Raw genomic sequence first — 16,131 nt, forward strand, 5'->3', positions numbered from 1 at the left:
GGGAAAGTCAATACATACAGCTTACCTTGACTTGGCTAAGGCCTTTGCCACAATCCACCACTCTAGCATCATCGAAAAGCTAACACAACTTAGTGTAAATCCCTATCTCATTAGGTGGGTGGCCAACTGGCTCACCGACAGGACCCTCAAAGTCAAAATATAGGCACCTTCACCTCCGATTGCAGACTTATCACTAGTGGAGTTCCTCAGAGATCTGTCTTGGGACCCCTGCTGTTTGGCATCTATTTCTCAGAGGTCCAGGCAAGGACAAAAGGCCTGTGGCTGACCAAATTTGTGGATGCCTGTAAGTTGGGTGCTGTCATTGACTACACAAACGATGTTAACATACTGCAAGAGGGTCTCACAGCAACTAATGACTAGTGCCAAAGTCATTGCCTCAGGCTAAATGCAAACAAATGTGTATCATACCATTTAGCAAAAACACGACCCCTGTTGATTACCACATCAACCCATCCCCATAAGCATACAACCTGTGGTGAGAGACGTGGGCACTCAGGTTGGTAACCTCACGTTCGACCACCATGTAGTGGCAGTAGTCAGAAAAGCCTTTTACTTGGTTCATCTCATAAGTAAAAGAATTGCATTCAGAAAAAAGGAAGTTATTACCTCTCTATAGTCCTCCCTCATTAGACCAGTAATTGAGTATAATGCCCTGTTTGGGATGTACCTCTCTAAACATCAACAACTGGAAAGAACACTGGAATACCTCACAAAGAGAATCCATGGCCTCCAACACCTGTCCTATGGAGACCGGCTCAAATCACTATCACTCTTCTCTGTTTCGTACGGATTGCTCAGGGGGTGATCTGTGTCTCGCCTACAAGGCAGTCTCTGACTATGCCCTACTAGAGATGCTCCATATGTGCAAGTCTTAACTCCTCACGCACTAACCCGCTCAGAATGCCTGATTCTAATATGTGACATTAACAAAACCTGCTGGAGAGAGAGGTTTGTCTCCCAGAGGCTGCTCCATCTCTGGAATAGACTTGTCATACACGTCAAACAGAGCACCATGCTGATCCTCTTAAGGCGCAGCCTTGATGACTGGATTAGAAACCACAAATTTGTCCCAGGGGTTGCACCTGTGTCCCTCACTGACAGGGTTGACAGGTGCTGACTGAGGTTCCTTTTTGGGGATAAACTCTTGGCTAGGCTTAGCAGGGCCCTAGGGCCATTAGCCTAGTAATCACCTATGATCCTATGCAGCCTGGGATGTTATTTGGTCCCATGGAGGCTGTTTTTTTTTGCCTTTTAGAGGGCAGTGATGACTTGCTCCCTAGAGATAAGAGGAGGGGCAGCTGCTGGGGATGTCCTGATTTACTGATGGGGGAGGGCAGAGGAGTGAAGCTTTCACTGAACCTGTCTGCCAGCAGGTTGGCTATATCTACAGGGTGTGTGTATGTGGTGTCCTTGACCAGCAGTTCTGAGCAGATCTGGGTGCTTCCCTTGAGATTGCAGACATATGTGAAGAAAGCCTTATGATTGTCTTTAGTGGATGCGCCCAGTTTGGACTTTTGCTTTGGAGGATTTCACTAGTGTTATTATTTGCTTGTTCAGGCTAAGGAGATATTACTTCCAATTAGGTACCTGCTTCTCCTTGGTCATGGACAGCAATTTTTTACGTTTATTATAGAGTTTATTTATTGCAGATGTCTTCCAGACAGGTTTAGTCTTCCTTGAGGAGGAGGAGGAGGATGATATTGACGTGTTTGGTATTCCTGATTCCATGCAGCTATATAAATGCTTATATAGTACTTTGGTGTAGGTTTGGACATATGTGCCAGTTCCTATGGAGGAGGAGGTGGTTGTGAAGCTGTTTATATCTTCCCTCAGGAGGTTGTAATCAGCTTTGGAGACGTTTTTTGTCTGACTCTAGCTGGGGGGGGGGGTCACGGGAAATGGTGACTTTGAAAGTAACCGCTTTGTGGTCGGATCTTAACAGGGAGGATGACACTGGGGATGCCGCACTGGTTACTCATGTTGGTTAATACCAAGTCCAAGATATTTTCAGCTCTTGTGGGGGTGTTGACCAGCTGGTCCAAGGCATTTGCATTGACGAAATCAAGTGATCTGTGGGTGTGTTTGTTTTTGTACGAGTTTTTCTTTGTCTATGGTTGGATAGTTAGTCTGCCAGGGCAAAGGGTTGAATCGTGATAGGTTTGAAGAGTTCTTGATAGGTGGAGTGGGCATCTTGAGTCAAATTTGGGGGCCTGAAGCTAGCTATGATTTGAATAGGGTCCTGTCAATGGTTAACTGCACCTGGAGTACCTCCTATGCGTTAGTGTTTGAACTGACTGGAGGTGTGTATGTCTTTTATATATATATTGCAACTCCACCTCCTTTTGCTTTGCTGCCCACGGTTTGGGGTCTGAATGTGTGATAGGATGAGTAACTTGGTATGGCTAGGGTGCACTCTGCAGCTTTGAACAAGGTTTCTGTGACTGCACAAATGTCAACATCTTCAAGGGTTAAGAATGCTTGCAGTGAGTGCATTTTCATGTTTAGACTTCTAACGTTTAGCAGCATGACCTTTAATTTGTGTTTTGATGAAATGTTCAGGTTAGTAGTTTTGACCTCATGTCATTGCCTAAAAAAAAAGGGCACTATGGGGAAGGCAAGAGCCTTTGTCAGGATCCTGAAGCCCAAGGGTGACAGATGCAGGCTGTCTCTGGCAAAGGATTATGTTTTGTCAATCATCTTCCCAGGCTGTCAGGTACCGGATCCCCTTGGAGTGACACCAGAAACTAAGCCAATTAAAGTCAGTCATTTTCTTTTTGTATTGAGGCATCATTCTGGGTAACGGTAGAATGCTGCTTAAGGCTAGGAACATACCTGCCTCGGACTCGCATTCAGTAAGCTCAATCCTTACTCTCTCTCTCTCCGTATAGTCCAGGGAGGTATATATTGAGTCATTCACGCCAACATGGACTATGACATAGTTATAACAGAATCTGTTGTTGAGAGACTTCAGTGCATGGCAAATTCTGGCACCTGACAAACAACTAACAGTGACTTTCTCCTTATCCAGCCTAATGAGGAGCATATCTTTGTGTCTCTCAATGTAATCCTATGACTAATATGTTGGGTTTATGTTTAGGCCTTAGTGACTTTGAGACAAAGTTGTGTGGACTGTGTGTGGTGTGGTGGGCAGTGGAGTTCGCGTGTGTTTTTGCCTCTGAGGACTCTCTTGTTTGGGTATGTTTTTGTTGAGGACCTCTGCATATGTGGGTGTGTTGCATAGGTGTGAGTGGTGCTTGAGGTGTGGTGTTTGTGTTGACAGCCTTCTCAGTACCAGATATACTGGCTTGCAAGGGAGACCGCATTGAATCTAGGTTCTTAATGTAATTGCATCTCTCGCAAATTGTGTTCCTAGGTGGTGGTGGTAGAGGGTTGTCCATGTACATGAGGCAGTTGTGATACTGTCTTAGGATGCCCATATCAACCAGACTGGCAGGAGAAAGTGTAGGAAATTGTCCATCCATATTTGTCAGAAACTGAGGGAGAGAGGCCATTGAGAGCTTAGAGGGTAAAGGGTGGATGGTCTAAAAGTAGTACTACTAGGTGATCACACAAGTGCTACTAAGGGAAAATTTGTAGCTGGAGTATCTCACAAGAGGTTAAAAGCAGTGCAGCTCTGAATGCAGCAAACCTGGATCAGACTGTCACTCAGCTTTAAGGGTTAAGAACAAAGTAAAGCTCACAAAAGAGCACATATTAACCACTTACAGACAAAAAAAACCTCAGTATGAAAAAATACAGTTAAACAGTAATGAAATCCAGTAAAATGCAATTAAACATCAATGAATTGCAGTAAATAGCAATGAAGTACAGCTAAACAGTAATGAAATGCATTTAATCAGTAAATTGCTTTAAAACGGTGCAAATGTGATAAATTAGCTCACAATCGCAGCAGTAAAAGACAGCTCAAATAAGTATAAGGCAGCCTACAATGCGGCAAACTAAATGCAGCTGAACTCCTAAGCAAAATGAAGTAGGAAGAGGCACATTTTAGCTAGAAGGTGAGGAGACAGAAGGTAATTCAAGGTTAAGAAGCTGAAGGGGGTGGGCCTTCACAACTGATCTCACTGTTGCTCAGTAGAATGAGCTGATGTAATGGGACTCGGGTGGGGGGGTGGGGGTGTCCAATATCAAATGTATAGTATAAGTAGGCAACTCAAAAGCCACCAGGCTTTAGTACTACAACAGCCAGTGGGTGGGTGGGTAGGATACAAGATCAGAACAGAGGCAAGGATTGAATTCACTAGGGCTAAAAAAAAAGATTGCACAGTTTAAACAAATCTGTAGCAAATATTGTTTTAGTTGATCAGAAGTGCAGAAAACAGTTAAAAATAAATCACTTATCTTTTGTAGTTTTTCTAAAACAGCAGAGGAAGGGGAGAAGGCCTAACTCGCTGCAGTTTTGAGCAAACGTGTACAAATTGGTTTAAACACTGGCTATTTAATGCAGAGAAATAGGAACCATCCAAATTATCCAATCAAAAAAAAAAACAGAGCCTTGTGTAATAACTCTAGCAAGATCAGACCAGACTGAATCCCCCTCCCACGAAGAAACATTTGGGCGCCTCTAGACAAAAGATTGTACTTCAAGCTCCAAGGGTCACAAACAATAATAGATATTCTGCTGTATGCTAGTGTTTTTAAAGTACAGCAACAAGTAAAATACACATCTCTAGCCAGATCAGACCAGACTGAATCCCCCTCCCATGAAGATTTGCTTATGATTTTCCAGAAAACCACAGTTTTATGAGAAATGGACCAAAAATATGAAGCAAAAATCTGGACATTCTATGAAAATCTGTACAGTTGAGAGGTATGGGAGCAACCTATGTGGAATTGTTCACATAGCCCGGGTACAACCATTTAAATGGCTGTATAGAAATTGTAACCACTAGACGTAAGCCCAGAACAAATCTAACCTTAATAAGATGCATCACAAAAGGGTAAAAGTCACAGCTAAAATCAGGAAAAGCAACTTCCATAGTGGTAGTAGCTCTCTAAACTAAACAGGAAACTAATAGGACTAATTAAGTCCAACAGGGCCAATTACAAGGTTAAGGTAGCCTCACAGGCTAAAGACAACCACAAGGCCTTCTGCAGCTATGTCCAAAACTTCAGACGCTACACACACACCAGTGTGCTGAACTGATGATTAATCTTGTCACCTTCACTGAGCAGAGTGATGTACTAAATTTGCTGACTGACACATTCAGCTCACACTTCACCCCCACACTCTTCCCTTACCTCCCCCATGAAATACCTACTAGCATAGCCCCCCCAAGCTATTAAAAGGGGCAGGTCCTAACTGTGCTCGCTCAGACCAAAAATGCAGACATATTGGGCCAGCTTGAAATATGACCTATCAGGATCAATTGAATCACTTTTCAACTATAGCCTCAGAACAGACTATGTATCACTAGAATAGAGGACTCCATCAGTTATCCCTGGTTGTCTTCACAAGTGTGGGCAGTTAACCGACCATGGAAGCCATAGACCTTTTAGCCTGACTAATATAATATGCAAAGCCATGGAACGAGTGATCATGGAAATGATCAGCAAAGAGGCAGCCTTTAGACACTGGAACCAACCCAGTTTGGCTTTTTTAAAGGGAAGGGCATGCCTACTAAACCTGGTGGATTTCTATGAGAAGGTCATCAAGACAGAAGATGAGGGTAAACCGTGCATATCACCAACCTGGCTAAGGCATTCAATACAGTATCCCACCCAAGTATAGTTGACAAATTCACCATACTGGGCATAAATCCCTGCATAACTCTCTGAATTGAGCACTAGCTCACAGGCAGGACTCAGTCAGAATTGGTGATGCCAACTCCACTTAGAGACTGGTCACCAGTGTGGTACCTCAGGGCTCTGTGCTGTAATTGTTTATATTTGGCATCGATTTTTTTGCAGGGAAAGGCTAATGTCAAGGGCATTTGGCCGACGAGAGTTTGCAGATAAATGCAAATTGGGAGGCACCATATATTTCACCCACCCCACATGATACAAACATTTTAGAAGAGGGACTAACACAGACAAATGATTGGTGCCAAAGTTATGAATTAAAACGCGATGCCAAGAAATGCATCATAGTGCCTTTTGGGAAAACTGCTACCCAGGCTAATTACTCCATTGATAAAGCACCCCTAAGAGTTGACCTTGTAGTCTGGTGTTTGGGAACATATGTAGACAGTAACCTGGTTTTTTGACCAACATGTAACCAAGGTGGTAAGAAAACCTTTCTGTGTCTCCCAACTTATAAGTAAAGACATGGCATCCAGGTCCAAGGAAATCATATTGCCCCTTTGTCCATCCCTCATCAGACTCATCACTGAGTGTAATGCCCCCTTCGGTATGTACCTGACCAAACATGTGCAACAGTTAGAATGCCCACAAGGGTTCCTTACCAGGCGAATTCATGGTATAAAAAGGTATTGTCTTGTACTTATCTTGAAACCCTATCTTTATACTCTTGTCTCCTACAGGTTACTGATTGGTGATCTGTGCCTGACATACAAGGCATTCTTTTATCTTGCTCTGTTGGACCTTTTGCACATTAACAAAACAAACAGCATCAGAACCACTAGATAACAATGATTTAAATTTTGCTTGTGACATAAGTAAAGACATCTTGGTGAAAAACATGTATCTGAGGATCCTCATTCTCTGGAACAGGCTTCTCATCCATGTAAAGTAGAGTTCATACCTAACCCTATTTAAGCACAACCTTGATCAATGGATGGGAAGTCAGAAATTCACCCTGGGTCTGACCCCCACGTCTCTGGTAAAGGCAGACAGTAATTCCCAAACTAACATACCTCCCCATATAACCTCTAGAAACTTCCTAACTCACATATTGTCTCCTAATAAACACCTATAATACATAGGTGCACAATTGGGTTGGATTGCACAGCTAGGCTTATAGTGGCCCTGGTTGCAGTTAGCCTACTGTATATCTATGAATCTTTGGCTGGAGGTCTTGGATTCATTTTCCAAGTGAGAGCTAATACTATCTTTTCACATCTATGATTCAAATAGTGCTGAAGCAGAGGACTTTCTGTGCTTGCACACGTGTCTCTCTCTCTCTCTCTCTCTCTGTCTCTCTCTCTCTCTCTCTCTCTCTCTGTCTCTCTCTCTCTCTGTCTGTCTCTGTCTGTGTAATTTGACCTTAATTTCCATGCATATACTTTGAGGCCTTTAGCATAAACAGAGATGCTTCAAGCACCCTTATACTCTGTCTATACTGTTTTAACTCCAAGGTTGCATAGTTTCAGAGAAAAGTTATACTTGGTTGCACTGCCAATGTAAGTGTTCTTCAATCTTTAGAACTATAAAATGGGGTTTGGGGGCACAGACCTCCCCCTGCAAAGAGAGGGTTTGAGAGTCACGTTGTTTATAGTGTACTGTTGCAATTCTACAGCACTACTTTCACTGTATTTTTCTTAATGCACTATAGCTAGTGTGCTGAGTTCTCAGTATGCTTCGAGAAGTCATATTTTCAAGCTTTTGGTGAGCTAGATTCAAGATTTTGTGATTCAGTATAAATAGATTTCTCTCTTCAAATTAAATCACTTTTTTTTTTTTTTCAAGGCAGGTTCAAAATGTGTACACTTGGGGTGCTCCTTTTGAATTTGTTGTACAACTTTACATCTAAAGCTTAAAAGAGAGCATGCTGTTTTGAAATGATGGTTTGTGTGCTTCATAAGGTTTTGTTATGGTTGGTGTACAAGCGTTTTTTAAACAAATGCATTTTTCCGTTATTCTAGAAGTCTGAGATTATTGTGCGTAATGCTTTAGTACCTCCCTTTTCACTAAAATTAGTTTGAAGCCAATTTCCCTATGATAGGTGCTTCCTCTGGTAGTTTAAGGTGTAACCGTTGGTAGAATTTTTTTTTTTTTTTTTTTTTTTTTTTTAACTGTTAAACAGAGTTGAGGTTTTTGTGATGAATGCTGCAGGTGTTTTTGTTGGTTGAGTGTAAGAAATGCATGATTGTTGTCCTTTTTATCAGAAGTTGTTGTAGTAAATAGATTAGGTAACTGGAGTGCAAAGGATTAGTTTCTTTGAGCTTTTAAAATTTTAAAAGCTGTATTTTTTTTTTCAGGTCAGTGACCTTTCATTCCATGATTCCCTGGCCACCTTTGTTGCCATTTTGATTGCTCGCCAGTGTCTGATGTTAGAAGACCTAATTCGCTGTGTTGCTATTCCATCCTTATTGAATGTAGGTAAGTTACAGGTAGTGTGTTTACCTCAAGTTTTTTATGGTATGTTTTGATTTATTGCATTGTAGAACTGTTATTGTTGAAGCAATTGGAGACACCAAGTTCTAAACCTTCAGCATAAATCTGCCATGTGGTGGTCGTTGGTGAACCTTGGCTATGTTGGTTTGTCAAGGGCTGTATCATCACTAATTGCTGCGAATAGCACTTGCAGCACTTGGGTGACTACCAGTGTCTTTCTCTTTTACTGATATTACATTTGGTGATGCTTCTCAGCAGAGCTTTTCTGTAGTGCTTTCTGTAGATGTTTTGTAGTGGCTGCTGTTAAAGTACTACTCATTTCATGCAGGAAACAGACACAAGATAAGATCTACCTGACTGCTCAGTATCCAGAGCTCTGCTTACACAGCAGTTCAGGCTTGAATCTCCCTCCACATGGGGACACATGCCTGCATCCCAGATTAAAGGGGGGTGCAGCCTGCACCATATGCAGTGTTTTTCTTCTTTCAGGTCTTTGCATTTCTTGTCAGGTAAGTCCTTGGTTGCTTTTTCACAGTCTAATGCTTCTTAGCTCCTGTTGAGACTCTCAAATATGTCTGTTACATTGTGGAAGATTTTTTTTTTATAGTGTTTCTGTTTTGTTCTAAAATGTTCATCGTGTTTCACTGTTGCAGTCATTACACTTGGGTTATCTGCTGGCAGGCTACCCGCAGTCAGCCTGAATTCAAAAGTCCTGGTCCGGTGTTGGTTGCTGTCTCCTCTTCACTGACATCAGTACATCAGGGGTATAAAAGATGCAGCCGATGCCATTTTCTTCAGTCTTTCTTGCCGCGCGGTGCCTGAAGCAAAAGCAGTTCGCAAGTGCCGGTCGGCCGACTCGTGAGATTTTCAAAACCGAATTTCAGATCCAAAGTCTTCATTAAAGCCAAGTACCCCATTGGGAAAACTGTTTTCTTGCTCCAGACCGGTCAGAAAAAGTTAACAATTGTATTTCTTGTGGGAAGCAAATACCTCCTAAGGATTTTCATTCTTACTGTATTCCTTGCCTAGACCCTGACCACGATGTTGCTAGGTGTCGGTTTTGTGCTAGATTTAACCAACACGCTATTAAGCGTCGGTACGATTTTGCCTTTCATTACTTTGGCCGAAGATTTAATTATATAATGCCGTCGGAACAGCCGACGACCGGAGTTTATAAAAAGCACAAGTAAAAGGCAGGCATCAGAGGTCCAAAACAGACGAGGCCTCCACTAGGCCAGTCGCCGGTTCTCAGTGAGGAGCTTTCACAGCCCCTGATGCCCGCTACCTCAGAGCCACAGGCTGCTTCCGACTCCCACATGGAGCCGACTAGGCCTCTGGATACTCAAGGTATTGGACACTCGGAAACTATTCCCTCAGATGGGTCCGGAGCCGCTGAGCAGGCATCTGCTTCTGAGGGTATTTTCAGACCTACAGTTACATTTTAAGCCATCCTCAGCTTCAAAGGCAAAGACTAAAGCAGCTCTAAAGACAAAGAAACAAGTACAGCATTCTCCTGCACAGACTTCCATGCCTAAAAATCAGATGCTTAAAATGGCCGAAGACCTAATTACTTTGATCAGGGCTTCCCATCCCCCTCCTGATAAAAGGCCTAGGCAAGAGACAGAATATGACTCTTTAGATCAAGTTTCCATTTCCTCTGACTCCTCTTCTGAGCAGGGATGTTCCCTTCCTCCCTATGAGGATTCTGATGCTGAAGAGTCTATTCAGTTAGCCTCTCCTCCTGAGGATTATTCTTTTGGGGAAACCCTTCACACCATGAGGGAGCACTTTCACTGGGAGAGCCAAGATTACTCAGAATCTAAGAAAAGGCTCATAGACTTTCGTTTACTACCTCAGCACAGACCTCTTGCTATTCCACCTGTTCTAGAGTATTTTCAGAGTCCAACCTGTCTCCTGACTCTTTACCCCCTGCACCGGTTAAGCCAGACAGATCCTACAGGGTTCAAGATTCCCACAAATTTGTATATAAAAACCCTGCTGCTGACCCTGAAGCTATATCTCAGGGTCCCAAAGGGGTCAAGGCTTCCACTGCGAAAAACCCTGTCCCCTCTGATAGGAATTCTAGGGCACTGGACAGATGGGGGAAAAAAGTTTACACTTCTGCTACCTTGGCTGTAAGGGCTTTAAATTGTCAGTTTCATATGCTTAAATATCAGCAATATTTAATGTCACTGTTAAAACAGAAAATGTTGACAAATTCTGAATGTCTAGATAACAAGGAAATGCAGGATGTAATGTGATCCTATCTCGCCTACATTCTGTACTGATGGGTTCGGAGCCGATCCTCGGCTCCGACTCGGCACGCTATACTATAGAACAAAGTCTCTTATTGGCTGAGCTATCCCACATCCCAGGATGCACCACCACTGCTTCCCCAGATCTCGTTTGCCGCTTCTACAGCAAAGACGTGGTCTCGGACTTGGCTGAGCTAAGTGTTTGTTACTTCAAATATTTCTGTCAGAAATGTTTTCTAATCTACCCAAAAGCTGTTTTAACAGCTATTCGTTGTTGTGTGACTGATATTTGAGTTTTTTTGTGGTAAAAATTGTCTAGTTTGAGGGAAAGGATCCCGTTTAAGTTAGAGGGGCCTTGCCCTCGCGCGTTGTTGAAAGTTTTAGTGTGAGTCTTTCTGTGTTAGTCTAGAGTTGGGTCAAGTGTTCCCGTTTCAATTGGAGGGGCCTTGTACTCAATTTATGTATTTCCTTTAACTTTTGGTGTATTTAAAGTTTATATCTGTGGTAGTGATTTCTGTATCAACATGTCAAAAGAGCACAGACCATCAGGGTTCAAAAAATGCTCTAAATGCAGTTACAAAATGTCCATCACGGACGATCACTCTTTGTGCGTTTATTGTTTAGGCCCTAAGCATCTTCAAGAGTCATGCAGCGTTTGTCACGCTTTTTCCTCCCGTGTCCTCCAAGAGAGGAAAAATAAATTGATTTTAAAAGGGCTTATCACCCCTTCCTTTGAGGAGGCTTTATCTTCTTCCTCTTCACCTTCAAAGAAAAAGAAATCGTCGGCTCCGACCAGCCCGTCGGAACCGGCTACAAAGAAATCTCGGCAGGCTTCTCCGTCGGCTCCACGGACTTTGGAGCCGAGGGCGGAACGGTCTACCTCGATGCCTCCAGCCTCGACTCCTCTGGCCAAGTCGGCTAGAGCTTGAGGCGGGTCACCTTCATCGGCTCCACTGTCTTGGAGCTGATGAGAGTTGCCGCTCAGACTCTTCCCTTCGGCGCGAAGTCCCGCCGGCTCGAGGAAATTGCAATGGTTGTGGAGTCTCCCTCGGCACCGATATTTATCGAGACTATTCGAAGCCGGTCCCCCAGTCCTTTGGAACCGGCGGAGAAGTCGACTCGAGCTCGTTCGATCTCTTCTCGGTCTTCGAGAATGTCGGATTCGGACATAGGGTACTTCAAAGGCTGTTTCAGTCTCCGGTCTTTCAACAGTTGGTTTCGGCTCCAGCCCAGTTGGCTCCGGAGCCGGTTGCCCACCCTATTGTCTTGGTTCCTCCTCCAACAGCCTCGGCGCCGTTGGAGTCTGTGCTGGTGGAGGTTTACGGGTCGGTTCCGACCCTTACTCCAACCCCGCCCTTCGGGTTGGAGTTCGGTACACGGACCTCCTCTGTCGGCCCCAGGGGTGACGCTTCGGGACCAATGTTTTCGGTTCTGAGCCTTCTCAGTGCGTCTGCTGCGGGAGTGCCGTCTACTGTTGTAGCCTTGGGGGTTGGACCTTCCCAGGACTCTGGGGGTCCCGCCTTCAGGGCCATGAGGAGTGCTTTGGCAAAATCTTCTTTGGCCACCTCCACCATCTCACCGTCACCTTCCCTTGGCACAGAGACTGGTTCCTTTGTAGTCCCCCTGTCTCAAGACAGTGGAGCCCTGGGGCCTGAGGCCACCCCCATCGGGGGTTCCCTCCTTCCTGAAGGTCCCTCCGAAGCGTCTTCGGAGGAACCTCCGAGGAAGAGACAGTGCAAGAGGAAGCACGTCGACTCCCCTGACGAGTCTCTCACCTCGGACACCGACCTCGATGATGCGGAGGGGTCCCCCAAGTCGTCCTCGGATGATGTCTCCTTTGCGGACATTTTGGAGATCCTGAAGCAACGAGGCGACTGGCAGTCCAAACCCCCTTCTGCTGAGGAGTTGGTATTCCTCAAGGCTTTCGGGGCTCAGCCCTCAGCCTCCTGGGTGTCTCCGCCCTTCGATGAGCTCCTGGATTTGATCTCTCGAAGGGCGTGGGAACACCAGTTCTGTGGAACCGTGCCAGCTCGCCCCAATAAATTTCTCTCAGCACCCCTGAAAAGGATTTTCTCCAAAGGTGTGGCTGTAGATGCCCTGGTGGTGGCATCTGCTACCCAACAAGATGTGGCAGAGGCTTCAACGTCCGTTCATCCTCCTAATAAAGAGTCTAGGAGCATGGATCGGTACGGGAAGCGCACCCTTACTTCAGCAGCCTTTACTTTAAGGTCTCTGAATTATTTGACACACTTCACCAGACTTCAGAGGGATCTGGTCAAGGAACTTTCAGATACCCTCTCTGGTAACTTACCTGAGCAGTTGGCCCAGACGGTTAACTCTCAGCTGGCTACCCTTTCATCGTTATCGAACTCGTCCATGAGGCTCATTTCATATGCAGCCGAGGGGGCGAGCAGAGCGTCGGGAACAGGCGTTGCTCTACGGAGACAAGCCTGGCTCCGCCTGTGTCATTTTGCGGAGGCCTTTAAGTCTTCCTTTGCCGACACTCCCTTTGATGGGTCCTCTCTGTTTGGACCCAAGGTAAAGGACACCTGGACTCGCTGTGAACAAGAGGGTAAGACTTTAACTGCCGTAGGGGCATGGTTTTCTACTCCCTTCAGGCCTTATCCCAAGGCTAGAAGAGGGGGGAAAATGTGGTTCCGTAAATCTCAAAAGCCTTACTCTTCGCAGCAGAGCGATCCCCCTTCTAGAGGCAGAGGAGGGGGAAATTTTTCACAAAGACGCCGTCCCAGAGGCGACGGAGGCCCCCGTAACACTGGAGACCGCGAGTCCTTTCGTGGCTCCTCAACCTTCCAGCATCCCTGAAGGAGTGCCCGAGTGTGCAGCTCCAGAGCCAGTCGGGGGTCGTTTTTTGAAGCACCTAAAGGCCTGGGAGAGTATCACTCAGGAACGATGGGTGCTCCGAATCATCGCCGGAGGTTACACCATCCCCTTTTCTCAACCCCCACCTCCATCCCAAAAAATCCCGGACCCGCCACCCAGTCAACGGGATCTTGCAGCCAACGAAATATCAAAGCTGCTTCAAAAAGGAGCCATCCAACCTGTCCCTGCAGGCCAGACCGGATTAGGGACTTACTCAAGATTCTTTTTGGTGCCAAAAAAGACCGGGGACTTGAGGCCCATTTTGGATCTCAGCAAACTAAATCATTCAGTGAAAAAGTCCAAGTTCCGGATGGTCACCTTACAATCCATTCTCCCGCTGCTGGAGAAAAGGTGTTTGGATGTGCTCCATAGATCTCAAGGACGCCTATTATCACATCCTGATAGATCAGGAGTCCAGGAGACACTTGCGCTTCAGCCTGGGACACAGTCATTTCCAGTTCCGTGCACTGCCCTTTGGTCTCACCACAGCTCCCAGGGTGTTCACCAAACGTTTGGCTGTGGTGACTGCTCACCTGAGAAGTCTAGGATTCCAGGTGTTTCCATACCTAGACGACTGGCTCCTAACTGCCACCTCCAGGCGTCTACTCTTGCAGAACCTAGCAGCCACTATATCTCTAGGCAACTCCCTAGGAATCACCTTCAATTGGACAAAGTCCGTGTTGCTGCCATCTCAGCGCATTCGGTTTATCGGAGCAGAGATAGACTCAAAGCAAATGCGAGTCTATCTTCCTGCAGAGAGGATAGAAACACTACAGTCTCAAGTTCGAGCTTTGCTCCTAAGACGTCGAGCCCCAGCGAGGATGGTCCTACAACTGTTAGGGTCCATGTCGGCCACAGTTCTCCTAGTCCCCTTAGCAAGGTTACATATGAGGATTCTCCAGTGGCTCCTGTCAGTCCAGTGGTCTTAGCAGCATCTCCCACTCAGTCACCACATTCTGATCAGAGCGACATGCAAACAGGACCTTCGTTGGTGGCTTCTTTCCTCCAACCTGGATCAAGTGCGACCTTTCGTTCCACCACCCCCAGTGGCCACACTGACTACGGATGCCTCCCAGACGGGGTGGGGGGGGCATTACCTGGGCAGGTCAGTCCAAGGCCAGTGGCACTCCGATGAGAGTCTCCTCCACATCAACATACTGGAAATGAGGGCGGTGCTTCTATCGCTGCAAACACTACACAGTTACCTCCCCCAGGACGCGATTGCCATCCAGTCCGACAACATGTCGGTAGTCTGGTACCTGAACAAGCAAGGAGGGACCAGATCCTACCCTCTTTGCAGAGAGGCCATGAAGGTATGGGATTGGGCGATTGCAACCAAACGTTTTCTGGTAGCAACACACATTCCAGGGAAATCAAATGTGATAGCTGACAAAGCTGAGCAGAACTATTCTCTCCCCTCACGAGTGGTCTCTGAACGACAGAGTAGCAACTCAGATTTTCAGGAGATGGGGCACTCCTTGCTGCGACCTTTTCGCAACCCCCCTCAACACGAAATGCTAACAGTTCTTCTCTCTCATCCCAGTTCCGGGAGAGATTCCCAAGGACGCCCTAGTCCAAGCTTGGCCCACCAGTCTGCTATACGCCTTTCCTCCGGTTCCCCTTCTTCCCAAGGTGATCCAGAAGGCAATTCACTTGGAGAGCAAAATGATCCTAGTTGCCCCATACTGGCCTCGTCAAGTCTGGTTTCCCTTTCTTCGCAAATATGCGCTGGACGGTCCATGGTTCCTGGACCAAGTTCCGGATCTCTTGACCCATCAGTCGGGACAGCTACATCAGTCCCTCCACTCGTTGAAGTTAACAGCTTGGCTCCTCCTCTTCCGACCATAGTCAGGAACCATGCTTTGGACCCGGAAGTCATGCATATCTTATCCTCGGCCCACAAGACTTCTACTAAGAAAATGTATAACAGCAAATGGAAGAGATTTGCTATTTGGGCCCAACTCCGGGACTTAGACCCCATGACAGCCCCGGTGTCAGAGGTTCTAAAGTTTTTAGCTTCTCTGTTCAACCAAGGTTGTTCGGTCTCTACCATCAAAGTTCAATTGGCGGCTATTTCCAATTTTCATGAGAGCATAGAACCACCTTTGATGAGCAACAAGTTGTGTAAAGCCTTCATGAAAGGTGCTGGGCTGCTACGGCCCCCGATATCTCATCCCGCTCCACCGTGGGACCTTAATGTGGTGTTAGGTGCTTTAACCTCTTCCCCCTTTGAACTGGCAGCAACTTGTGACTTAAAATTTCTTTCTTGGAAGACTGCTTTATTAGTTGCAATTACATCAGCCAGGCGAGTTTCAGAACTTCAAGCCCTATGTATCAAACCACCATATCTGGTTTTTCACAAGGATAGAGTATCCCTCAGACCGAACCCATCCTTTGTTCCTAAGGTTTGTTCTACTTTTTGTCTGCAGCAATCACTGGAACTTCCAGTTTTCTTCCCAAAGTATTCAAACAGAGCGGAGTATATCTTTCACACCTTAGATGTCCACAGACAATTACGCTTCTATTTGGATAGGACACAACAAACACGAAAAGCAGATCAATTGTTTGTGTCCTTTTCGGATAATAAATTGGGCAAAGCCGTCACGAAAGTCACTATTTCCAAGTGGATCAGAGACTGTATCAGTCATACTTACTTAATTTCTAACAAAGAGCTTATAGCTACAGTGAAAGCTCATTCTACCAGGGCTATGGCTACTTC

At 45.7% G+C, this 16,131-nt stretch overlaps 1 protein-coding gene across 1 annotated transcript in view; it reads left to right on the forward strand.

Annotated features, from left to right (window-relative positions):
* Positions 1 to 16,131, forward strand: part of MED12 (mediator complex subunit 12) — a 4,088,267-nt gene that overhangs the window by 2,198,579 nt on the left and 1,873,557 nt on the right. The window contains exon 23 of the mRNA XM_044054827.1: positions 8,142 to 8,262. Coding sequence (XP_043910762.1) covers positions 8,142 to 8,262 — 121 coding nt within the window. The remainder of the gene's footprint in view (positions 1 to 8,141; positions 8,263 to 16,131) is intronic.

This window comes from Protopterus annectens, chromosome 13.part0 (genome assembly GCF_019279795.1).
Source record: "Protopterus annectens isolate FY-2018-M chromosome 13.part0, PAN1.0, whole genome shotgun sequence".
NCBI classification, from domain to species: domain Eukaryota; kingdom Metazoa; phylum Chordata; order Ceratodontiformes; family Protopteridae; genus Protopterus; species Protopterus annectens.